The 26,419-nt window shown below is 37.8% G+C and overlaps 1 protein-coding gene across 1 annotated transcript in view; it reads left to right on the top strand.

Annotated features, from left to right (window-relative positions):
- Window positions 1-23,106, top strand: part of cfap58 (cilia and flagella associated protein 58) — a 132,336-nt gene extending 109,230 nt beyond the window's left edge. The window contains 1 exon segment of the mRNA XM_053477311.1: window positions 22,677-23,106. Coding sequence (XP_053333286.1) covers window positions 22,677-22,797 — 121 coding nt within the window. The 3' untranslated portion in view covers window positions 22,798-23,106.
- The last annotated feature ends 3,313 nt before the right edge of the window (window positions 23,107-26,419 follow it).

Raw genomic sequence — 26,419 nt, forward strand, 5'->3', positions numbered from 1 at the left:
TTGTAATCACAAGGCGGAAAATCTTTGCGAGCTCGAAGCGGCAATTAAGGCAAAGTTAATCGATAATGGCAGGTTTCAGGTTTTCAACCAGTTGCAAAAGCAAGCATAAATAATACATGGTCTGGGAGTGTAATTATCATCGGCTAATTGATAACAGGTTAACAAAGTGCATGTGTGTGCAGTACTGTATCTGTGTGAGGCTTTAGGCAGTGGCATGAAAAGGCCATGTTAACAGTAGTTTTATTAAACACACACACACACACACACACACACACACACACACACACACACACACTTCTTTATCTTAGTATCTCTGTAAGGACCTTCCACTGACTCTTAATTTTTAAATAAGCAGAAGAAATGAATTAAATGCAATTAGTTTCACAAAGGTCTAAGGCTCCTGGTATGATGACACCAAGGCCATGAAATCATTCTGTTCTTCAACCACTACCCACTATGTATATATATTTTCGGTCATGACTTGGTAGCAACAAATTGACTTGTTCCACCATACCCCTAAAGTCTGTTTACATCTCGCAGCCCTGACCGTCAGACATGGTGGTGATCCCACGATACTCCACATCACAACTTACAAGGCATTTTCACTGACACTGTCCACATACACATCATATGAATCACTGTTTTACAATTCAGCGGTTCAACACCAACATCTCTGTGTGTAAACTTTCTTCTAACGCTGGGTTTAATGAACTTGTTTGTTGCCCTGTTGTTACACCTTTTGACTGTGTTGCATATTGTATGAGTTGCCCATATCTGACCATAAATTAATCTAATTCACTGTTAATGTTTCACTATTTAAATCTCCTTAGCAATGCTCAATGCCTTTCTGGAATTTAAAAAAGGCCAATCCTTCCACCTTGTCCACTGCAATTAACATCCTTCCATGCAGTGAGCATCTATCCACCCCTGATGTTCTGGTATCTTACTACAGTTCTGAACTACTGATCCTCCTGGGCATTCTTGCATGAACCATCTCTTTTGCTCAGTCTGCACTCTGGTTTACTCTTGAGCTTCTTCATCAGCTCAAATCCAGGGGCTGTGGCCTAGAATGCCTTTATGCAGTAAAATAACTTATTCTACACAGAGCAATGTGTAGTGAGCATGTGCTTCTTTATAAAGATGGTACTGTATGACCTCTGCTAAATCTGCATATTACCATGAGCTACTTACAGCTGGTGAAGGCAACATTAAAAACTTGTTTTCTACAGTAATCAGTATCCTAAAACCTTCTTACACACTTTCACCACATGTACTGTATATCGCACTGTTCAATGTGATGCTTTCATGCTTTTATGACCTTCTCAATGCCAAAATTATAAATATTCATCAACAACCTTTCTCATAACTGGTATTATTCACCCCTTTCTCATTTCAGGCATTGTTCATCATCTCTTAAAACAGCTGCAATAATTCCTATCCTTGAAAATCCCAGCACCAACCCTAAAAATCTCATACATTTTTCATTCAATATTAAATCTTTATTTTATTTAAAAAAATCTGGAAGAAGTAGTAGCAATACTCTACCACTCTTACCTTCATGACAATAATATTTTTGAATAATTTCCTTCAGAGTTCCATACTAAAGAATCTGCTTTGGTAAAAGTCACTCATGGCTGCTGATACTGGACTCTTAACCATATACACATACTATTTGTTTATCAAATGCTTTGCTTCAGTTGGCTTCACTGACATCTCTCTTGCCTGGTTTACTTTATACCTTTTTGACTACTCAAGTTGCTCAAAAAACAAAACAAAAAAAAAAAACTGTTTTTAGCCACTCCCTGTCAGCTATGGTGTTCCCCAAATCTTTGTCCTTGGGCCCCTTCTGTTCCTCATTTGTCTTCTTCCGTTGGCCACATTAGAAAATTCAGTATACATTTTCATTGGTATGCAGATGATACATAACTTTACATCTCCACAAAGCATGACTTATGACTCTTTTCTACCTTCCTGCCTAATTAATGAAATAAACACTTTTCCAACCATGTTAACAGTGTCTGCAGTTCATGTTACCTTCAGCTCCATAACATTACTCGTCTCCTCCATTTTTTACCCCTCAAAGTGGTGCCACTTACACACCTCCATGTGTGACGTCCCACATTGATTACAATATAATTCACAAAAGCTCCTCCATAAACGTCAACTCATTCAGAACTCACTGCCCGTATCATAACTCAAATACCTATCATGCATCACATCACCCTCAACTACACAGACTCCCTATGAATAAAATTCTTCTCCTCACTTTTAAAGCACTCCATAATGTCGCTCCTCCTTATCTATCAGAGCTTATGCAGATTTACAGCCCACTCACACTGTTTGTTCTTCCTCATCAAGTTTCCTCTTTACATCACCTGCCCGCTTGACGACCATGGGCCCCAGAGCCTTTAGCCGTGCTGATACTCGTTTCTGGAATTCCTTTCCAGAAAACATCTGTAATATAGGCATTTCAACCACATTCAAATCAAATCATTGATTCGGAAGCTCCTATTCCACATGATGTAGGGCTGCACTTAAATCTTACAGGTTTTACACTGTTTGTTGACTGTTTTAGGTGATACTTTGTCAACTGTTTTATCTAATATTAAATCCTGTTATTTTTTTGCTTAGTGTTAATTATGTGTTGCTTGTTTAAATTTTGGACTGTGACCTTGGGTGACTAGAAAGGCGCCTCCATCTATCTAAGAACCTGTGTAGTCCAACTAGGGACCGTGGAGGCCAATAGTGACCACTGTATTTATTCCCTTTTTTATGACTGCGGTAGGACCTCCAGTCAACATTTACACACTTACACACTATGGGCAATTTGGGAGCAACCATTAGCCTGGACTGTGGGACAAAACACCAAAATTCTGGAAGGAAACCCACCAAGCAGGGGGAGAACATGCAAACTAGAAATGTGAACCACCGGCATGAATAAAATGTATTATTATTATTATTATTATTATTGTTATTATTATTATTATTATAAGGCTCTCCCAACATTCAGAGTATAGTCCTGCTATACAGAGTAAAATGCTAATATTGCTTATAAAACCAATATACTGTAGGGAAGTGGAAGCTCAGATGGCTAAGGCTCTAGGTTGTTGGTTTGAGGATCTGAGGATTCAGGTTCAAGCCCTCCCATCGGTGGATTGCCGCACCCCATAATATCCAGCCACTGCATGCAGTGCCAATTCCAAGGCCAGATAAAATGGGAGGAGTTGTTGTGCAGTTTGATGGTCTGCTGTGGTGAGCCCGTAACATAAGCAGCTGATTAACAACAACTTATAGAACTAATACTTATTTCAAAAGGAATAAATAAAAGCATACAGTAAGAATAAATTATTCACAAAATAAAGTTTTCCCTCTGTGAATGTCTTCCATCTGCATCGTGGGTTTCTTTCATGTACTCCACTTTCCTCACACAGTCCAAAGACATGCAGATTGGGCTGATTGGTGTTTCCAAACTTCCTGTAGTGTACAAGTGTGTCTCCTTGCATGCCCTGTGATGGATTGGCACCCTGTTCAAGGTGTTCCCCGCCTAGTACCACTGGGAGAGTCTGCAGGCTGTACAGGATAAGTGGTAGAGAATGATTTAGTAAGAAAGTATTATCAACTCATAATGATTAAATTAGCATAGTCATTTAATTAATGTTCAAAATGGAATTAATGTTCTATTAGTGAACAGTGATATACAGTACTGTCTGATCTATAATTTATCCTAACTCAGGTCAAATAATTTGTTAAAGATCTTAATAAAATTATACGAAAATCCCAAAGATCTTTATTAGTAAAATTGTATGTAAATGTGTAAAAATGTTACAAGGCCAAGTCAAAATAATAAGATCTGCCGAGATTAAAATAAAATATCTTAACTCTCTACATTTTTTAAAGCAGTTTGGGCATTTGAAATGAATAAGCTATTAAAACATGTTTTGTCTGTAATCTGTATGTAAATGTGGGAGTAAATTATTGCCAATTAAACTATTTGCAGCTGATGTGAGACATTTCATATGTTAATTTAAACAAAGCCAGAAGCTTTTATTTGTGTTGTTCCAAACGAACAGGATATTTGTGAATATCATATTTCTCATGTAAATGTGCCTCCAAACAGTTTAGGATCGTATTAGAATAATTTAGAATAATTTTGTTTATCTTTCTCATGTTGAAATGCAGATGTTTGCGTGTATGTGCGTGTATACACACGTTTGTGGCAAAAAAAGTATTTAGTCAAGTTCCACTACTTAAAAAGATGAGAGAGGCCTGCAAATTTTTATCATAGGTATACCTCAACTATGAGAGACAAAATATATATATATATTTTTTTTTAATCACATTTTTTAAAGAATTCATTTGCAAATTATGGTGAAAAATAAGTATTTGGTCAATAACAAAATTTCATCTCAAATGTTTTCTGTAAGTCTTTACAAGATTCACACTGTTGCTGGTGTTTTGTCCCATTGCTTCATGCAGATCTCCTCTAGAGCAGTGATGTTTGGGGCTGTTGCTGGGCAACACGGACTTTCAACTCCCTCCAAAGATTTTCTGTGGGGTTAAGATCTGGAGACTGGCCACTCCACACGTGTACTGTTTACCTTATAACACACGTGTGTGCGCACGTGTAAAGCAAAAGAAAATCTTATTAGATGGTTAAAAATCCATTTTCTCCCTCAGCCCATTGGTATGTGTGTGCACGCGTGTAATTTGACACCGTGCCGGTTCACACACTCTCTCTCTCTCTCTCTCTCTCTCTCTCGCCTTTAGTGTGTGTGTGTGTGTGTGTGTGTTTGTGTTTGTGAACCGCACGGTGTCAAATTACGCGTGTGACACACACATAATGACAGACCCAAACACACACAGCGTCTGCGCGCATAAGCGGAAACACTTATCTGTCAGGATTTATTTTTAAAAGGTAAAGTGCAGGTTAATTTGTTTTATTTTTACTTTTTTTTTTTTGTTATTTTTTTGGGCTGTGTAACAAATAATTCAAGTTTTCATTATTTCTTATGGGAAAATTAAATTTGGTTTACGAGTGTTTTGGAATACGAGCCCACTTCTGGAATGAATTATGCTCGTAATCCAAGGCTTCACTGTATGGAGTTCTTTGGATGCAACTTAGCATTCTTTCTCCTCCAAACATGACAAGTTGAGTTTTTACCAAAAAGTTCTATTTTGGTTTCATCTCACCATGTGACATTCTCCCAATCCTCTTCTGGATCATCCAAATGCTCTCTAGAAACTTCAGACGGGCCTGGAAATGTACTGGCTTAAGCAGAGGGACACGTCTGGCACTTCAGGCTTTGAGTCCCTGGCGGCGCAGTGTGTTACTGATGGTAGCCTTTGTTACTTTAGTTCCAGCTCTCTGCAGTCATTCACCAGATTTTTGCTTACAGTTCTTGTGATCTTTTTGACCCCATGGGGTGAGATCTTGCATGGAGCCCCAGATCGGGGGAGCTCATCAGTGGTCTTGGATGTCCTCCTTTTTCTAATAATTGCTCCCACAGTTGATTTCTTCAGACCAAGCTGTTAACCTATTGCAGATTCAGTTTTTTCCAGCCTGGTACAGGTCTACAATTTTGTTTCTGGTGTCCTTTGACAGCTCTTTGGCTATAGAGGAGTTTGGAGTGTGACTGTTTAAGGTTGTGGACAGGTGTCTTTTATACTGATAACGAGTTCAAACAGATGCCATTAATACAGGTAACGAGTAAGGGACAGAGGAGCCTCTTAATGAGGAAGTTACAGGTCTGTGAGGTCATCTTTTTAAGTGGGAGAACTTGCACAATTGGTGGCTGACTAAATCCTTTTTTGCCCCACTGGATGAGAACTCCACTTAGATCTACACACATACAGTATAAAGACCGTTAACAAGGGAGTGGAACGAGTGTTCCACTTCTGTCCCTTTCAGTAAACTATCTGAGAGTGAGTGTCCTGCCTCCTTTATTTTCCCTGAGCTCCTACCTGAGCTCTCCGGCTATTTCTTTCCAGACTAGAGTGTGTGAAGCGTGAAAGGTGAGTGGCATTTAAAAGCGTGAGAGGGCCGGAATGAAACGGAAATGAAGTGCATGCTCTACTTTGTTCTCTTAATGGCAGTCTCTGGTGATCAAAGTGCTTGGCGTAACATAATTTTGCTGAAAGTTAATGGGCACATGCTTTCCTCGGCTGCCAAATGAAATCCCACTAATTAATTTCAGATTAAAAATAGTAGGCCTGCTGTATTCCCCTAGAATACAGCCAGTAACCTCACAATGCTGGAGCAGAAACAGCCCTGTGTATGTGTGCAAGCATGCATGCAACATTTAATTTGACATCTTTTTTTTCTTTTTTTGTTTTTCTGCTTGCTTCCTTCCTTCCTTTTTTTTTAAACTTCGATCTATTTACAGTACTCGATAATTTTTTTAAATCTGATTTATTTGTCTGGTTTTTGTTATTTTTCTTTTTTTTTTTCTTTAAACTTTTCATTTTTATGCTTTTCTGGTTGGCCTGTCTGGTTCTGGAATTTGCTGTCCCCCTTTTTGCGCTTCCTCCCTCCCTCCGTCCCTCCCTCCCTTCGTCCCTCATCTGCACCCCCCCTCCCCCAACCTTACACATTGCTTTAGAGTTGACACATGCTTTCAAGATTTCTGAGATTTATAGATTTGTTTATTAGACGTGACCCATGCTTTAAAATTTTTCACTGCCTTGACATTATAAAAATGTTGCGTGAGGCTACACTGTCCCCTGTTTTTGCATGCAGACATTTCTCAGCCTGCACTTCTAAGTGGCGAGACAGTGGCACTGTGCTGAGTCAGAGGTACTGTAGGATTAGCTCTGGCTCTCTTGATAATCTGAAATCACTCTTTAGGTTATGAGAGTGCTGCAATCCTCTCTGCCTCTTAGCTTAACAGTGCCGGTGGTTCACATTCGGACTCCGTGTCATGTGGGCGATAATGAATACAAATGTCAATCAAACATCAGCCAATACCGGCTGTTAGTTTTGTAGATGACAGCAATAATATGAGCTCAAAGTAATCCTGTCTTATTTCCAGCTGTCTATCAGCCTGTAGACCCACCAATGTACTGTAGCATCCTATTAGTTGGAAGTTGAGCATTTTAAACAGACTCTGAATTGACCCATTATGCTGCTGATGTGGATTTTAACCCTTTAATTTGGGTTGGCCATTTTACATTTTTTCCACTTCTCATCGGGGATGCATGAAGCACATTACCTTGTTTTGAGAGTGTTCATGTCTGAAGAAATAAATTACCAACAGAAATGAACGACTACAATACTGGGAAGTAATCAACATACACATACAGTACACAAGGAATCCTTCTTTCTTTTTTTCAACGGCTGCCTTTCGAGGTAATCTAACTGTTTTCTTAAGTGTGAATCTTGGACATTTTCCTGAAGCTCATTTGTTAAAAGCACTTGCTCGCCACTTTCCCATCTTTCAAATCCTGAAACAGAGTTAATCAGCTCTAGGCACTTTCTCCATCGATCGCCTGGAAGAGGTAGAGCCAAGAGCCTGTGCCTAATCACACATCTGAATAGACTTAACTTTTCCCCCCCCGCTCCTATACTTCTCTCTGTCTTCCTCAGTCAGGAAGGTCGTTTGAAATGACTGGAGATGGAAAAGCTTGACCCAGGGAATCAATGCACAATTAAGAACATTTAAACAATTCTTTTTGACATCAGATCGCCTTGGAACAACTTGTTTAAAGATTGGAGCCACCGAAGCACTGGTAAGCCCTTAGAAAGCGGTCAGATCCAACTCAATTTACGCATTACGTCACAACGGCAGCAAGAGTTGAGTATTCAACAGCGCTGGGATTCAACCATGAATATTTGGAGCTTATCTCCTTCTTTCCGAGGCGTATTATTAAGTCTTGCATGAGGAAGCTTTCTTTTGTTATTGTAGTGTTTTCTCACTCATGCTGTGAAATCCAGTCAGTTACGGCTGGCTTGTTTGTGTAAACTGTCAGCCTCAGAAGGTGTGAGACGAGCTATGCCATCTTGATTTCCTCACTCTCTGAGAGATGGAATAGATGACAAGGTAGCAACAAATTGTATGCAAATGAAGCTGGTAGATTATTGCACATAAGGGGGGCATATTTTGATTTAGGATTCATAAGTGAGAGTTTGATTTGAAGTGATCAGGCATGTAGAGTATGCACACACACACACACACACACACACATGCACACACGCACTTTCGATCTAATCCTACAGTCATGTTGCTTTCAGTTTGTTTCCTTTTTTGTGTAGCAACCAATGACGTATTTATTTCTTTTTGATGGTAAATGCTTCTAAAGCTACCTAGTTTTAAATTTATGTTTATCACAAAAATCAGGTGTTTGCTTCGTTTGTTATACAGTATGCCAGGCTTTGAACTTGCATGTTACCTGTACTAACTTTTTACATTCATCAGAGACAACAACGATCTTTGCTACTTCCTTGCAATATGTTTCATCATTTTATTACTGTATTATCTCTATCTACACCTTGCTACAGTAGAACTGGGTTGGACCCCGCTATGCCTTTACAACTGCCTTAATTGTTCATGGCATAGATTCACCAAGCTGCTGGAAACATTCCTTAGAAATCTTGATCCATATTGACATGAAGGCATCACGCAGTTGCTGCTTATTTGTCGGCTGAAGATCCATGATTCAAATTTCCCATTTCACCACACCCAAATGTCTATGTCTACTTCATTGGGATCTGGTGACTGTGGAGGTCATTTGAGTTTAGTGAATGTATTGTCATGTTCCAGAAACCAGTTTAAGTTCATTTTAGCTTTGTTGCATGGTTCAGTTTCCTGTGGTTAAAGCGGCCCAAAGTATCGCAAGAATACTGTATCTTACACCACCACCAGCCTGAACCACTGATACAAAGCAGCATGGATCCATGATTTTACGTTGTTTATGCCAAATTCTAAACACACCAGCAGAAATTGAAACTCAGCAGACCAGTCAACGTTTTTCCAATCTTCTTTTGTCCAATTTTGGAATTCTAACCTCAGTTTTTGTTTTTTAGCCGATAGTGGCACCTGGTATGGTCCTCTGCTGCTGTAGCCAAACTGCTTTAAAGTTTAACATATTGTATGTTCAAAGTTGCTCTTTGGCATGTCCTGGTTGTAACAAGATGCTATTTGAGCTACTATTGCCTTTCTATCACATTAAACCAGTCCAGTTATTGCCCTCTTGCCTCTGGCATCAATAAGGTGTTTTCAGCTAGAGAACTGCCGCTCACTGGATATTTTCTCAACTTGATGAGATGGTTGAGCGTGTAAATTCTCGTAGGTCAGCAGTTTTGGAAATACACAGATTAGCTCATCTGGCACCAACAACCATGCCAAGTTTAAAGTGACTCATTCACATTTTCCTTTTTCCCCATTTTTCCCCAATCTGATGCTCAACTTCTAATCATCTTGGCCATGTCTGCATGCCTAAATGCATTAAGTTGCTGCAATATAAATGACTTGTTAGACATTTCTGTTAACATGCAGATGAGCAGGTGTGCATAATGAAGTGCTTTTTTTTTTTAACATAAGCATTTTTTAGCAAATTGTAAATGGGAACTAATTGGAGGTAGTTACTGAATGGGGAGCTAAAGAAACATCTGACCCCGAGGGCTATATTAATAAGGCTGAGGATGATTTCAAGCTTTTGGATCTTTTGGATTTGTTGCAATAATGCATCATACCTAATATGCCTTATTTTTTGCAGTTGAAAAATCATCCACTTATGTTGTGAATGTGGATAGAAATTAATTGTTGATCGTTTTTGCTTTGTCATTTGCTAGTGTGAGCTTAAAGTTTGGTTTAATGTCTTGGGGAGTTTAGATTTAAGAGTTTCACTTAATAAATGCATTAACTGCAATCCTTCATTCCAAAGCATTCCATAGCAACACATACATACAATTACAAAAATAAATAAATAATAAATTCCACTACAATTGCCACCACTATACTTTTGACCTTCTTCTTCCACTTATACTTCTCTCTGTCCTTATGAGATCACTATCTTTCCCAGATGTCTATTTTCTGCTGTCTGCTGGACATCAATGCCTCTATCTCTTGCACACGCACTCTCTTTCCTCCACCAACTGTCTGATAATGTAATTAGGAGCTTAAAAGACTTTTGATCACGTCAGATGAGCCCGGGAGAGCAATCTGTCTACAGATCTGTTTCAGCTAAAGCTCTGATTTTCTCCATCTTTATAAATTGTGTGTCCACCAAAGACTTCACATCTGGTTTAAACGTGCTTCATTTGTCCTGTTATAATAGATGTAAATAATTCACAAGAAGTTAAATTACTTTTTTCTAAGAGAAAAGTGCTTTATTTTTTTTCAACCATAGCAATATTGTGGTTTTAACTCTCAAATGACCGTGTTTCTGTTATCATGTATATTATGGTATCTTCTTTTTTTTCCCCTAAAGTTAGAGACAAAAAAATAATAATCTTACAGTATATTGCAGAGAAACTAGTGAGTAGACTGTCCTCTGACCTGAAGACTTTTCTTATGGTCGAAATCTTTCTAATTGTTACCAAGTGATGACACTGGAGACTCATTCTATATATGTTAATGTAAATAGAAACATGTTTTTAGTGTTTTGTTCCAAGAAAAAAATAGTTAATGTAAGGTATCTATACTCATTGACAAACTGGTTCTCCAAGGTCCAGTATCAGTAGAACCCAACAAACTATCTCCTCAGTAGAGAAGATTCCACTGAGATCCATTTCAAATGCTTAAAACTAATTATAAAAATGCAAAGAACCATCAAAGAAAAAATGTATCTACTGCCAGGTCCAAAAAATTTTGGAACTGGTCATGTAACTGTTTGTTAGCCTTTGGCCCCCATTATTTACGACCTCCCCAAATGGGTGTGTAAATGTCCCAAAGTTTAATGCCACACTATTGTTTCAGCCCTTGTTAAAAGTATTGGCTTAGCTCACTTCTTGATGGTGTTTAATTTCAAATTTAATGTGGTGGTGTGGAGATTCCAAATTTCAAAAAAACTTATTCTTGTTCCAGAATGTATGGCCCCAACTGTACATATATTTTTTTTAAATAAGTATGTACTGTACAGGGAATTTTTATTCTTAGACAGATTCCTTAAGTGTCTAGAAGAACTATTTCAAATGTTTCAAGTCAAACCTTCTTTAGGAATTTTCAATAACTTAGAAAACCATAAAATGATTCCATACATGCAGAAGCTTATTAAATAGTTATGTTATCCAATAAGCTTTACACAGCTAAGGATATTTAGTATTTCAAAAAACCGTTAAATATCCTATTTATTTAAAAGTTTCACTTAGTGCCCAAAAAGTTTATATACTGTGGGTCTAGTTAAACACATATGAACTCTGAAAGTGTTAAATCAACAGTGGGGATGTTACTGAGGGCACTCTAAGGCAAATGAGTTTAAGTTCCTTAAAGGTTGTCCGAGCTATTGAAAAATCCATTGACTCATTCGTCCAAAAGTTTTCTAGTGTGCAAAAGAAATATATACACTTTGAAAGGAAGACTTTTAATGGTTCTTTGGATAATTATTATAGTTAAAATAGTTTATTGTTTAGTTTAAAACGTCAATATTATACAATTTTTTTTTCAAAACTTCAGTGCTGCTGAAAAGCCTCTCATTTGACATCTAATCTAACTTGACATTTTACTAAATTTCTTCAAATTGCATCTTGCCAAAAATTTACATTTTAATTTTGTAATTTCAGACATTTGTTGTTGTTGTTTATATAAACAAAACCTCAATTACAGAATCCATAATGGCATTGCATAAATGACATGGATTTATTAAATCAGTGGTTCCCAACGCTAGTCCTGGGGGAACCCAAGTCCTGCAACCAGTTCTATTCATAAAGAGATGTTAATTACCTGATTAGTTAAATCAGGTGTGCTGGGAACTGAGACAACACTAAATAATGCAGAGCAGGTACAGTAGTCCTCCAGGGCCAGGGTTGGAAACCACTGGACTAGATATTGCTAAGTGATAGGATCCTGTAGCCATTCCATAATGATCATCAGTTTAAGTAAACAACTATGTACACAGTACAATGCATCTTTGATGGCCATGTCTTTATATATATATATATATAAAGTAGTTTCATACAAAAATGTATTCCAAAGTTAAATTAGGTCTCAAACATCTACACTACAAAGCTAAACTTGGTATCTAAGTTGGTATCCTTCCACGTTTTGGTGTACTTAGTACAAATTCAACTCTTTTCTTCCATGGTTATTCAGCTATATGTCTATATAGCTGGTTCCATTTGCAGGCTATTGAATGTGGTTTTTAAATGATTAAAGTCAAGTGTCATTTTTTATTAATGGATTTACCAATTTTTTCTGCTCTGCATTTGAAGCAATTATCAACTAGAAACCATAATTGTCCCATTAATAAACTATAGTATTGTTTTTTTTTTTTTTTTATCAGTGTGAAGGGTATTACATGAATTATCATTATATAATTCAAATTAAATTAGACTTCACACTACCTCAAGGTCTCAGATCAGTAAATCAAGCTCTTTTAAATCTTTGCTAAGGTTATAGGATAACCGTACTTTCTCAGTTTATAGCAATTAATCAAATCTCTGCTCATTTAAGTCTCATTTAAAACCATCTTTTTAAATTTGCCCTTTGCCCAGGTGTGAGATTTATGTGTTGACGCATTAATGTGCATTTCGTCTCGTCTCCTTTAATTAATTTATTAAATACTTAAACCTTTTCTTTTCTATTTAAAATTCTATTAGCCCTTCATTCTTTACATTGCAAAACTCTCCTTTTACTGTACTGTATATCGACTTGTTACTGTAAGCCGAGCCTTTGTTAAAAGCACTTCTTTCAACATAGCTTGTTTTTCAGGGTGCTTTACAAATACACTTGTCTTGACTTACGTGTTGCTGACCAGCTATTAAGTATGAGATTGATCGCAATGTCCTGCTCATGACCTTTAAAGCTTTAAAGGGTTTAGCTCCAGTTCATCTTGCTGATATCTTGTGAAAAAGGATGCACTTCCACCTGCACTTCAAAATACATGTTCTTTCCTTCTAGAGAATATTTGTGCTACTGAAAGTATTTTTAACCGAATTCAATTAAATAAATATATACCGTGGCTGGGTGTGTGAAATTGAATTTGTATGATTTCTAGGCTTTTTTCGTAGATATTCATTTCACTTATTACTAATTCACATTGGCTCTACCCTCCATTCAGTGTATTGTGAATCTGCCTTAATCATCTATATATATATATATATATATATATATATATATATATATATATATATATATATATATATATATATATATATATATATATAAAATTTTTTTATATTATTATTATCGGCATGAGCACCTGTGGAGGTGGATGTCAGTCCTCTGCCAGGCAAAATTTCCATCAGACACGCTAATTCCACAGACAGGTGATCCAGAATAGGCATAAGAAGGGGTGGGTGATCTAATGATATGGGCTTTGAGGTCATTTCGCAGGTGCAGACAGCAGATTTACTTTGTGTGGACAAATAGAGATGGTGGGGTTTTGCTGTAACACTGACTTACACCAAGAAGTCCATGCACAGAGTTAACTAAATTCAACACCGAAACAGGGACTTGACACATACTGTACAGCTATGCTAATGCAATTTAGCCAGTAGTTTTTTTTTTATCCCTAAATAAATCAGATAGGATTTTTATGTTACTCTAATTATTCTCATTATTAAATAATATTTTTTTTTCAAAAATGACCAGAGTGTTCGTGCTGAATATGAGCATGATGCAATTTCAAATTATGAGATCTCATACGGAGCTGTTGCTGTACGCTATTGCATCATGCGATTGTACAGTGTGAAGCCGTCAGGAAAAATCTTTCTGATAGTCAGTATATTTGGATCCACCTGCCAAGTTTCCGAGTTTATGCTAGTGTTGTATTCAAAATCTATCAGAGTCAAACATTGAGTTTACTGTTTTTAACAAGGGCCTACTTTTTAAATTGACCAAGATTCTTACCTGAAAGCATGTTTGCGCTTATAACTTGTGACATATGAGGTTGTGTTAAAATAATAATAATGAAAAAAGAAAGACACATTTTGTTTTACTTGGTGTCTGGAATCCAATATAGTCTAATATTGTGAACTATGAAGTGTTTAGTGTCTGGTGTTTTATTAGCTCCTGTAATTTCCATTATTTGTACTGGCGCGTATCGACATGATGCACCGTGATGACTTCATCTGCATTTTCTGGTAGTATAATGGGAGCATTACATCCACATTAGGCCATCATTTGAATATGATTGCAACATGTATCACTGAGACTTCATGCTGCCTCACATAAAATATGGATCGTATTTTCTTTTTCGAAATTGGACCCTCTGCTTAAAATACCAACATGCCACAATGACAAATCCATCTTTCTGGGTAATTCAGACTGTTATTATGGATCAATAGGCACTGGCGTGATGAAGCTGTGCAGTTTTATAACACTTATTTTCGTTCTTGCCTATATCACTGTCTCTGTAGCATCTTTTGTATTTGTTCACTTGTTGATTGCGGAACTGCAGGGCTCTCAATATGACTGTGGGATGTGACTAATAAAAGTCGCCAAATGACAACAGTGCTCCATTATACTGTATCCTTACAGCAGAACAGGAAAACAATCGCATAAAAGGACATGCTCGGTATTCAGCATCATGCTGCTCTGCAGTATTCACCTTAACTCAAATATTCTCACCTTTGCCACAGAGTGTTTTACACACTTATGACATTCTTATATGTCCGTTAATTATGAAACAAACCCATGACATAGTACATGTTGAATGAAAATGCACACTACAGGGTGTGACACGGCACAAGGCAGAAGCAGAGTGCATTTTCATATTACAGCAGTCTGAAATGTGTTATTCCTCTTATTCCAGAGCGATTTGCTGATCATTACAATGTTTAATTTATTAATGAACCATGCATTGCACCTTTTTAATAGGTTATAATTGGACTTAATGTTCATGGAACATCCGAGAGACAAGTAGTTTTTTGTGCTTACCTTCATTACAGATTCAATAAACAGTCATTCCATCACCAGACACTCTCTCTCTCTCTCTCACACTCACACACACACACACACACACACACACACACACACACACACACACACACACACACACACACACACACACACACACACACTGCACAGCCTGTCATTTTAACAAGAGGACAGAAAGTGGAGCCAAGACCGAGAGTGCTTACAACCAGGAATCCTTCCATGAATTTTTAAATAAATCTCACATCTCAACATCACAGATTTTAAGAATTACTTTGTTAAATAACAACCCATATGGACTGTCCACTATATACCAATTAGTTATAACATTATGACCACTGACAGATGAGCTGAACAACATTGATCACCAACCGTGCACCAGTAACAGGATCAGTTGACAAGATCATGGACACCAAAGGCCCATGCCCTCTGGGACCAAAGCCCGGCCCGCCTTGTCCAATTCCACAGAAAAGCCAACGCAGCACAACTTGCTGAAAAAGCCAACCCTGGTCATGATACAAAGACACCAGACCATGCAGTGCACCACAGCCTGGAACACACATACCCACAAAGGTTTTAGACATGAGTGCATTAATGTTGACATACTGTTCTTGTTACAGCAGGAACTGCAAACACATTGTATCCAAATACGTACATTTTAATATAGAGTTGGTCACATTATTGCAGCTATAACAGCTTCCACTCTTTTTTGGAAGGCTGTATGCAAGATTTTGGAGTGTTTCTGTGGGAATTCGTGCCCATGCATTCTGTAGAGCATTTATGAGGTCAGACATTGATGTTGGATTAGAAGGCCTGGCTCACAATCTCTGTTTCAGTTCATCCCAAAGGTATTCGATGGGGTTGAGGTCAGGGCTCCGTGATAGGACCAGTCGAGTTCTTTCACACCGAACTATGTATTTATAGTGCTTGCTTTGTGCACTGGAGCACAGTCATGTTGGAATAGAAAAAGACCTTCCCCCCTTGTTAACTCTTGCCACAAGGTTGAAAGTATAGCATTGTCCAAGATGTCTTGCTACACTGAAGCATTATGATTGGTGTTCACTGGGGATAAGGGGCCTGATTGAAATGTTTGTTGATATGGTGTATCTTCCTTTAACAAATATGATTGTGGAAGTGTTTTGCTTGTGGGAAAAAGCATAATTTGGAAAAAGAAAACACTGGATGATGACAAGTTAGAGTTTCAAAAATGTACTGTATTGTATGCAAAAATAACCTGCCATGAATAGTAAAAAATCGATTTAAAACTAGCCAATACAAATTCCATGGTGGAAATTGAGATGGTTATGTGATGTATACTATAAAATGTTAAATTTCTTCTCTGCCCTGTCAGACCTACTAATGGTCTGGTATTACAGCTCCATCAAAGTTGCACCTTGCATTCTTTTTTTATCAAACATTCCAACTTTCTTTTCATGAAAAACTGGCTGCATTTCTTGCAGCATCACTGAGACCTCTAAGTGCCGTCTTGGAGAAATCAATAGTTATTTACAGACACCAAATTTGCAGCCATTTGTAAGAATGGAATTGAAAGGAAGGTGACTGAATTTCAATGTGTCTTAAGCCATTTTAAGACGATAGAAACGGTATTGACTGGACGGACAGAATGTTTTTTATTCTTCTGACTGATAAAACTGATGATGCCTCTAATGTAGATGAGCATTTAGCAGTAATGAAATTTGCATATATTAACTTTACACTTCATATCCAGCCTTAATGAACACGAGGTTTTTGTTTATTATATTTAATATTATTTTCTGCTCGGAGCGGGAGAACTGTTGATGTGTTTTTAATGGTTTGACGTCTCGTTTTGTTCCTTTAACGAAACAAGTGAGAGTTGAGAAATGTTCGCACCTTCCCTGTTGGCAGTTTGTTTGCAGCTTGCTTGCCTGGTTTGTAGCCAGACACAAATCAATCAGTTCTATTGACTCTCTCTCTGACTTTCTCGCTCTCTTTCTCTCTCTCTCTTTCTCTCTCTCTCTGTAATAAACCTATTCATTTATAAATCAGGAATAGTGTACCCATAAGTAGTTTTATAATAATAATAATAATAATAAAAAACTAGACGTCTCTAATATATGCTCAATATATTCTCAGCTGTATCTCCTGAAATACAGAGCTAATGAACTGGCCAGTTAATGGAACATGATTACAATCACAGTCATATGGATGTGTTAAATAAACACCCTTACGCGCATCAACATTACTTCAGCTATAATGGCATCTCACACGGCCATGTTCCGCATATTAATGCAGAAAGATGTAGCCTCTATTATCGCACCCTAATCATCACTCAGATTAATTTGGCCTCATGAATTAGTGAAGTAATTAATGAATGAAGCTTTAATGAATGAAGTTTGACTAAGATTAATCTGGGCCATAGAGTCATAGAGATGATGGTGGAGATTAGTGGTTTTTATTCCAATGCCAGTGTGTTCATTTTTTTTTCTTCCTTTCTCACACACCTGAACCAGCTTTCCACATTCTTTTAAACTTTACTACCTGACTAGAATAAAGCCAAATATGATGACAACCTGAGGCTTTGGGATTTAAAGCTCTGGTTTAAGGGATTAGGCAGTGAACGTTGGGTTCCCTTGTTAAAAAAAAAAAAGGCGTCAGGGGGAAGAAAACTCTAAAATGCATTTCTATTCTTTTTCTTTGCCTCATATACCACTTTAAACAATAGACATTGTCACAAAGCAGCTTTACAGAAATCTGGAAATAGATTTAAGGAAATACTTCGAAAGAAATAAAATGAAAAAAAATGAAGAAACCGTGAGATGAACCAAACTCAAAAGGGAACCCGTCCCAACTTACTTGACATCTGCTGTATAAGATATCATAGAAAAAGGCATGAATCCTGAACAAAGCAAGAATGATCATGTTAAACTGAACAACGAGTGCTAAGATTTTACAAAACAATTGAAAATCGTGCAGTATTTATATCCATGTATTCCATTTATCCATTTAGGAACCTCTGTAGTCCAACTAGAGACCGTGGAGGTGAATGGGGACCATTGTATTTATTCCCATTTTACAATCGTCACTCACATACTATGGGCAATTTGAAAAGGCCAATTGGCCTAATCTGCACGACTTTGGACTGTGGGAGGAAAGCGGAGAACCTGGAGGAAACCCACTGAAAACAACACTGCAACCTCCATGCACACAGACCCAATGCAGGAATCAAACTTGTGACCTGAAGGTTCAAGGCGACAGTGTAAACCAATAAGCCACCGTGCCGACATATATATTTATACCACACCAAATTATCAAATCTGATGAGAATAACACGACAGACTTTTTGGGTGTATAAAACAAATGCAGACTTTTTTACGTATTGCACAACTTTTAACCAATCAGAATCCTACTGCACTGTGGTACTGTATATGTTTCTTACACCACAACAGCATGTTCAATTCTTCAATCTAATTTGTTGGTCAGTTAAAGGTTGTAATCATTGCCAATTATAAGCCAGATATTATAAGAATTATAAGTATTATAAGGAGGATAACATACTTTGTTAACCCTGATGTTGTACAAAAATAATTGATCATCCATATTAGAGCTTGGGTCTTTACAGTATGTGTTATTCCAGCACATCTTGGACAGGAATATTAACACACTAAGTCGAAGATTTGATCCAGGAAAGTTGGGAGGACATGTCTTGTAATATCCATGAATAATGAATAATTAATGAATAAAAATAAATATTTTAAAGAACTTTGGTAGTAAATAATTGCTTAAGACATGCAAATCCTGTTTGTTTTAGAGCAGTTTATCGTTATGACAATTTCAATATTAACTTCAGTTATACTACAGACATGTGTATGGTGTGCGTAACTTTGCAAATGTAATGAAACGTTTGTTGAATATAAAGGAAATTATTAAAAAGATTATAAATTGGCAATTTAACAGTTTTCCAATGAAACATTATTCATTCTGGATGCGGGCCCTTGCATAAGTTTTTACTTCCTAGTTGTATTTGTTCACATTTTGTAGTGAACTTAAAAGGTGAACCATATTTTATTTTGATTGCGACCCAAAAATTGATAAATTAAAAAAATATGTCATTGGTTGCATATTAACCCCATCAGCTCAATACTTGGAATAATAAATCAACCTGATGAGCAAACTGGAAAACAAATCTGGATAACTATTTTTGCTAAATTTTTCTAAACCTTTTGGTAAAATTCCGAATCCTGCTGTTGTTTCCTATATTTAAACACGTGAATGCCTTAGGTATTAATTTCACTGGTATTTTGCATAGTATGCATGTTCTCTCTGTGCTTGGTGGGTTTCCTCAGGGTACCCTGGTTTCCTCCCACAGTCCAAAGATATGTTAATTGGTGTTTCCAAAATTACAAGTAGAGTAAGTGAGTGTGGCAGTGTGTGTGTGTGTGTGTGTGTGTGTGTGTGTGTGTGTGTGTGTGTGTGTGTGTGCCTGAGATGGATTGACACCCAGCCCAGGGTGTACCCTTCCTCAAGTCCCCTGGGATAGGGGCCTCGCCTCGTGTGACTCTGTACAGGATGAGTGGTATAGAGAATAAGTGAGTAAGACTGTGAGTTACTGTAGGTGGATGAGATGGTAATGTACAGTAATTGCTGCTCTACCATTACTACTAGACAGGATTTTGGCCGCATAACTGCTAGTGCTACAGTATGTTTGCTAGTTAGCCTGTTGTGCTGTTTGTATTGTTATTGTTGTGTCTAGTATTGCTTTTTTGTTTTGACTCGTTGCATGTTGACACAGCCTAATTTATAGTTTGGCCGCGCTGCTGTTATTTATTGTCCTTGTTGTGTCTGGTGTTGCTTGTGTTGTTTTTCACTTGTTGTGACTCAATCCATCTTTGCCAAAAGGATCAAACATGGCCACAGCCTAATTTCGACACATAGCTCGTCTTATTTCTGGAAGGCAAGGCAGCAAAACTCTTTCGAACTTCCTGGCTAAAATTATTCCACACATCTTATAAAACTCGTCAGCGTCCTTGAGCACTGGAAATGTAATTATGTGCCTTGATTTTGCGATTGTCAGGAGGAATTAGCTGCACATGATGCTGATTCTACAAGTCAAGCGAATGGCGCTTCGATCAAAGCATGTTTCACAGATGTCTGCTGTTCTGTCCAAAAGTCACTTTTGAAGCGCTTCTGCATAATATTCATTTAGCTGGGGATGTTTAGAAGGAGAAAAAAAAACAAAGGTGGTGTGTGTGTGTGTGTGTGTGTGTTTCAAGCTTGTTGCCAAATGTCTTCATCGTTCCCAGCGTGAAATCTCATTACACAGCCAGTGAATTTTAATTGATGGCGTTTGATATTGGACAAACACAGCAAGAGAGACAGAGCAGTAGAGAAATTAAGGTGGAGAGGGAGAGGAGAGAGAGAAGTTTGTGGCATCAAGAAGGAAAGCACTGAAGTGTGCACATTTGTGTGTGTGTGTGTGTGTGTGTGTGTGTGTTTATATGTCCTGCTGCTAGTTGTGTACTGAATGAGAAATGAGGGCGTTGCGTTCACTGGAGAACAGTTGAAAGGAATCTGGGTGGTGGCAGATGTTCTCTGCTGGGAGGGGTGCGCGCGTGTGCAGGAGGAAACCTGTGTGCGTCCGTGTCAGACTGAGACATCCGACGAAGAGCATGTGCATGTGCTTCAGCTTCAGCTTACAATGGATCATGACTGCATTATGACATGACTGACACTGAGTGACTCAGCCACAAAAATACAAACTATATAAACATGAGCATGACATTAATGTCGGATGGCGGTTTCTAAAGTTCTAGATTGATAGTCTTGCAATAATAGATAGATGGCTGACAGATGCACAGAGAAACTTGGTGTAAACAACCGAATCACATGCATACTTTGAATTATTCACATTGTTAAGTATGTAAAAGGTTAAGATAACACTTTACTTTCCGGGAGCCAAGGAAACAAAATCAGCCATCATTAGCCATCATTATATACTTTTTTATTATAGTTCTGTAGATTAATTCCCGGGTGATGCTGTAACCTCTCGCAGCCAGAGGCCTAGAGAGAGCTGATTGGCCGAGCACTCTTAGAGAGGAGGGATGAGAGGTACTTCGTGCTCCCACATTCATCACGGCTCTACAGCCAATCGTGGACGTCTGTGAGTGTACGCATGCGGAAGGAGCGGATAGCGCTGTCCTCCGAGTGTGTTACACCCTTCCCAACGGTGCGTAAGCGAGCAGTTTGAAAAGATGCAATCGGCTGGCGTCACACTGTTTGAAGTAAAACATGTGATAGTCTTCGGCCCTCCCGACTGAGTGGTAGTAGTAGCCTTAATGTGGAAGCCCCCTAGTGACGGGGAGGAATTGGACACGACTAAATCAGAAAGAAAAATTATATACTTTCTGCTAATAGTGATATGTTGTCCCGTAATGTACTTATTATGAGCAGCAGACATGATGTGATTGGCAGTTTGGCGGCATGGTGGCTTAACAGTTAGCACTGTCTCCCTACATCTCCAGGGTCTGGGTACAATTCATGCCTCAGTTCTGTGTGCAAGGAGTTTGCACGTTTTCCCTGCGCTTGGTGGGTTTTCTCCAGGTTGTCTGGTTTCTTCACAGTCCAAAGACATGCAGATTAGGCTATTTTGGCATTCCCAATTATATGTGTGTGAGTGCGAACCCTACAATGGATTGGCACCCTGTCCAGGGTGTACCCCACCTCTTGCATTAAGTCTCCTGTGTAGGCTCCAGGCCCCCCGTGACCCTGTATACAGGATAAAGCGGTATAGACGAAGAGTGAGTGAGTGGTTGGCATTTTTTTCACGAAGCACATATAATCCTTTTCTTTTCAAAGTGATGGGACCAAATTGGGATGAAAACTTGGAAAATACAGTACTCTCGAGTAATGCAAACATATGCTCTAAAAGCACACATGATGGACCAGCAGCATGAATTAAGGGTGACATTTCCAACAAGTACAGGGAATCAGCTCAACCATGATAGCACTTAAAGAGAAGGCTTAACCATAGACTTATGAATCAGTAAACCCACACCAGCTGAGAGACATTAGTGGGGTCCAGCTTTCTTAGCAGGCTTGCCGAGTGTGCACACCGTATTTGGCGGAGACTCACTTAACTATCAGCAGATATTCATAGAACAAAGATGTTTCCACTTGTTATTTTCTCGTATTGGAACATTACACACAGTGTTATAGTTTTATAATAAGGCGAACTACAGGCATTCTGTACTTTATAGGTAACTTTGTAGCGACCATTTAAGACTTATTACCAACCTTAAATGACATGTTGTTATGGTTGCAGTGCATTATTTGTAAGACACATTTGTCAATTCTATTAATTAAACATTTCTTTTTGCTATGGCCTGTAAATAATTCCTTTCTGCATGGTAATAATGCATTTATTTTTGTGTTTCAATATATCAAGTAAGTAATAAGTATATCCTATACTTGTTGTCATGGTTATTTTATTTTATTTCATTTATGTACATTTCATTTATATTCATATATATATTTATTTGTCAGGTAGCACAGAAAAATGTGGCCAGGGCTGAATAAATAAAAAAAAAATGTATGTATGACAGTGTGTATCAGTATCTTTTTATTGCACTTTTAACTTTTTTCTGTCATGTTCTGTCTCCGCCCCCGCAGAGAAAAGGAAAGGGGTTTGGCACAGACTGGGCAACCCCTGATTGTGCCTCAGCGCATCGATGGACCCCGTTTTACAGGGGGAGGTTTCAGCCTGAAGCAGGGCAACAAAATTGCTGCCTGAATACCTCCTAATATCTCTCTCTCTCTCTCTCTCTCTCTCTCTCTCTCTCTCTGTCTGTCCCAGGCTGGCTGTTCAGTCCATGAAAATAAATCGCAGTGCTCACAGTGTAACATTACGGTCGAGTGAAATTAAAACACAAAAAGCCATTGTTCTCATTTATCAATTGTACGTAAAGCAGATGTCTTTGCACTGGTGTTAATGGCTTTGGTTTGTTTCTATTGGTTTCATTAGCACGCTTGTTCTTTGCCATTGGTTAAAAGAGCAGAAGCACTCATGCTATTAATGATCTTTTTTTTCTCATTCCAATACTTTCTTTTGCTTTTCCTCCCTATTTTTTCATGTGATTATCCCCTGGCTTGTTTCTTACTCTCATTTTTATTTTCACCCTTTTATTTTAATTTTATTTATTATTATTATTATTAGATATATTTTTTATTTTTACAAATAAAGATTATAACACTTATTTCTGCCTCTATCAGAGCTTATGCTAACAGTAGGGTGAAAGGTGACCCTGTTGATTATGAGTTTAGTCTGCTTCCCCCATTCAACAGTTCTTACATACCTTTGTCAAGCATGATTAGCAGTCGTTCGCTCCCCTGATTCATCCTATACATACATATATGTCACTAAAGAAATAAGCCAGCCTTCCTTTTACCTATGCATTTATATTTTTCTTGTAACCTGGCCTTACTTTTTTTGTCATGCACTATTAATATGCTTATGGACTAGAAATGCATTACTTTTGACAAACCAAGGACTGTAGTCCATACAACATGAACAATCTTTAAATGCGATTCTCATTTTATAATCTTCCATATTTTTAACAATGTGTTGTGCATTTATTTTCAGTTCTTCAATGTACCTTACATGAATATACGTATTCATAAACATAATCTCAAGTGTATTATTACGACATCTGATTCAATGCTAGTTTATTTTGGCCCACAATGGTTTTCTACTTCAAGTTTCATTATATGATATGTTTAAGGGTCAATCATCTGTCTCTGGGAAATAAAATTTTATCCTGCTTGAAGCATTTACAACTTCATTTTTACTTCCTCATTAAGCATAGTTTTCTCATGCCTTTGGGTACTTTACATCTAGAAATGTTTAGCAAAAAAAAAAAAAAAAACCTGGGTTTTGGTACAGATTTCAACAGACATTATATATGCAAAAATTGGTTTTGTGTCACACTGTTTGATGCACAGTAATAATTTCAAGGTTGCATAAACTGATATACTTTTATTAGCATTTAAACTGATATTTTATATATGAGAGTGTGCACTGGTGTGGGAAATCCCTTTAGATATCACTGCATCCATTGGTGTGGCAGTAATGTAGTGCAATGACTTGACTCTTCCAGATACAGGTCAAGAAATGTTTAAAAACAAACACTAGGAAATGGAAAAAAATCATATATATCCAAGTGACTTCGATCATGACATGCTTGCTGGTGTCCGACCGACTGTTTGGAGTATTTGATGAGTAAATGCTTAACTTCTGGGATGTTCCCCACACTTCCCCTCAGTTTCAACAGTAAGAGTTAAGATAAACTGGTTTGTGTTGAACAGGAAAAAACCCCACAGATGATTTGATTGGATTACAGTAATAAGCAGTGAATTGGAACAAAGTGGTCAGTGAGCAGAGATCAACAATAACGATGTGGATATGTTTTTATTTACTTTTTCTTTTTTAATGTCATCCTACAAAGATCATGTTAAGAGAGAAAAATGTTAACAAGCAGGTAGATTAAAAAAAACAGTCGGTTTGTAAAATTTATAAAGATTGCACAAAAGTGAACATAGTTTTTAGGGTACACTGTCGGTATTGTCTTAAACCTACCATACTATTGTCTTTGTGTCAGATAAAGGCAGGCGAGGGACACCGTAAACACAGAAATAACATCCTATAAAACAAAACACAGAAAGAATAAAAAGAACCGAAAATGAAATGCAAGTACATAAAGAGTCAAGGGTTAAGAAGTAAAAAAAAAAAAAGTCTGGACACTGTGACTGCAGCTTATAGATGAAAATTAGAAAATTAGATTTTCAATTACCAAACAGCCAATTCATGTACAGTGGTGTGAAAAACTATTTGCCCCCTTCCTAATTTCTTATTCTTTTGCATGTTTGTCACACAAAATGTTTCTGATCATCAAACACATTTAACTATTAGTCAAAAATAACACAAGTAAACACGAAATGCAGTTTTTAAATGATTGTTTTAATTATTTAGGGAGAAAAAAATCCAAACCTACATGGCCCTGTGTGAAAAAGTAATTGCCCCCTGAACCTAATAACTGGTTGGGCCACCCTTAGCAGCAATAACTGCAATCAAGCGTTTGCGATAACTTGTAATGAGTCTTTTACAGCACTCTGGAGAAATTTTGGCCCACTCATCTTTGCAGAATTGTTGTAATTTAGCTTTATTTGAGGGTTTTCTAGCATGAACCGCCTTTTTAAGGTCATGCCACAACATCTCAATAGGATTCAGGTCAGGACTTTGACTAGGCCACTCCAAATTCTTCATTTTGTTTTTCTTCAGCCATTCAGAGGTGGATTTGCTGGTGTGTTTTGAGTCATTGTCCTGCTGCAGCACCCAAGATCGCTTCAGCTTGAGTTGACGAACAGATGGCCGGACATTCTCCTTCAGGATTTTTTGGTAGACAGTAGAATTCTTGGTTCCATCAAGCAGCAAAACAACCCCAGACCATCACACTACCACCACCATATTTTACTGTTTGTATGATGTTCTTTTGCTGAAATGCTGTGTTACTTTTACACCAGATGTAACGGCACACACACCTTCCAAAAAGTTCAACTTTTGTCTCGTCGGTCCACAAGGTATTTTCCCAAAAGTCTTGGCAATCATTGAGATGTTTTTTAGCAAAATTGAGACGAGCCTTCTCCGAGCCGTTCTTTTTGCTTAAAAGTGGTTTGCGCCTTGGAAATCTGCCATGCAGGCCATTTTTGCCCAGTCTCTTTCTTATTGTGGAGTCGTGAACACTGACCTTAATTGAGGCAAGTGAGGCCTGCAGTTCGTTAGATGTTGTCCTGGGGTCTTTTGTGGCCTCTCGGATGAGTTGTCTCTGCGCTCTTGGGGTAATTTTGGTCGGCCGGCCACTCCTGGGAAGGTTCACCACTGTTCCATGTTTTTGCCATTTGTGAATAATGGCTCTCACTGTGGTTCGCTGGAGTCCCAAAGCTTAAGAAATGGCTTTATAACCTTTACCAGACTGATAGATCTCAATTACTTTTGTCCTCATTTGTTCCTGAATTTCTTTGGATCTTGGCATGATGTCTAGCTTTTGAGGTGCTTTTGGTCTACTTCTCTGTGTCAGGTAGCTCCTATTTAATATTTTCCTATTTGATTGAAACAGGTGTGGCAGTAATCAGGCCTGGGGGTGACTACAGAAATTTAACTCAGGTGTGATAAACCACAGTTAAGTTATTTTTTAACAAGGGGGGCAATCACTTTTTCACACAGGGCCATGTAGGTTTGGATTTTTTTTTCTCCCTAAATAATAAAAACCATCATTTAAAAACTGCATTTTATGTTCAATTATGTTATCTTTGACTAATAGTTAAATGTGTTTGATGATCAGAAACATTTTGTGTGACAA

Source organism: Clarias gariepinus, chromosome 18 (genome assembly GCF_024256425.1).
Source record: "Clarias gariepinus isolate MV-2021 ecotype Netherlands chromosome 18, CGAR_prim_01v2, whole genome shotgun sequence".
In the NCBI taxonomy this organism is placed as follows: domain Eukaryota; kingdom Metazoa; phylum Chordata; class Actinopteri; order Siluriformes; family Clariidae; genus Clarias; species Clarias gariepinus.